The sequence below is a fragment of the Dipodomys ordii genome, unplaced genomic scaffold (assembly GCF_000151885.1).
Source record: "Dipodomys ordii isolate 6190 unplaced genomic scaffold, Dord_2.0 Scaffold27, whole genome shotgun sequence".
Lineage (NCBI taxonomy): Eukaryota > Metazoa > Chordata > Mammalia > Rodentia > Heteromyidae > Dipodomys > Dipodomys ordii.
Window position 1 is genome coordinate 19,376,851 of NW_012267243.1, and position 393 is coordinate 19,377,243.

The window sequence follows — 393 nt, forward strand, 5'->3', positions numbered from 1 at the left end:
GAAGGTGCGACCACCAGTGACCTTCTCACCAACCAGCTCGGAGCTCTCCGTGGCTTGGCGTGGCAGAGGCCCTGGACCTGGGCACCATCCCTGTTCACCTCTCCTCCCGCCCCTTGCTGAGTGGCCACTCACTCGGGTCTAGCAATGCTGCCAGGGTCCAGCTGGTCCGCACTCACAGACCACCAGCAGGCCGGCCCGCTGCCCACACAGCCCCGAGGCCGCAGCATGTTCGCAGAGGACTAGGGTGTCGGCTGCAGGGCTGGGTCGGGCGCTGCCTCGGTCGGCCTGGCCTTCGTGTCACGTGCTCGGGCCTGGCCTTCGTGCCACGTGCTCGGGCCTGGCCTTCGTGCCACGTGCTCGGGCCTGGCCTTCGTGCCACGTGCTCGGGCCTGG

At 69.2% G+C, this 393-nt stretch overlaps 1 protein-coding gene across 1 annotated transcript in view; it reads right to left on the bottom strand.

The window, feature by feature from the left end:
- Positions 1-239: 239 nt before the first annotated feature.
- Wnt3a (wingless-type MMTV integration site family, member 3A) overlaps positions 240-393 on the bottom strand; it is a 78,226-nt gene continuing 78,072 nt past the window's right edge. Inside the window, exon 8 of the mRNA XM_013015575.1 lies at positions 240-389. Coding sequence (XP_012871029.1) covers positions 240-389 — 150 coding nt within the window. The remainder of the gene's footprint in view (positions 390-393) is intronic.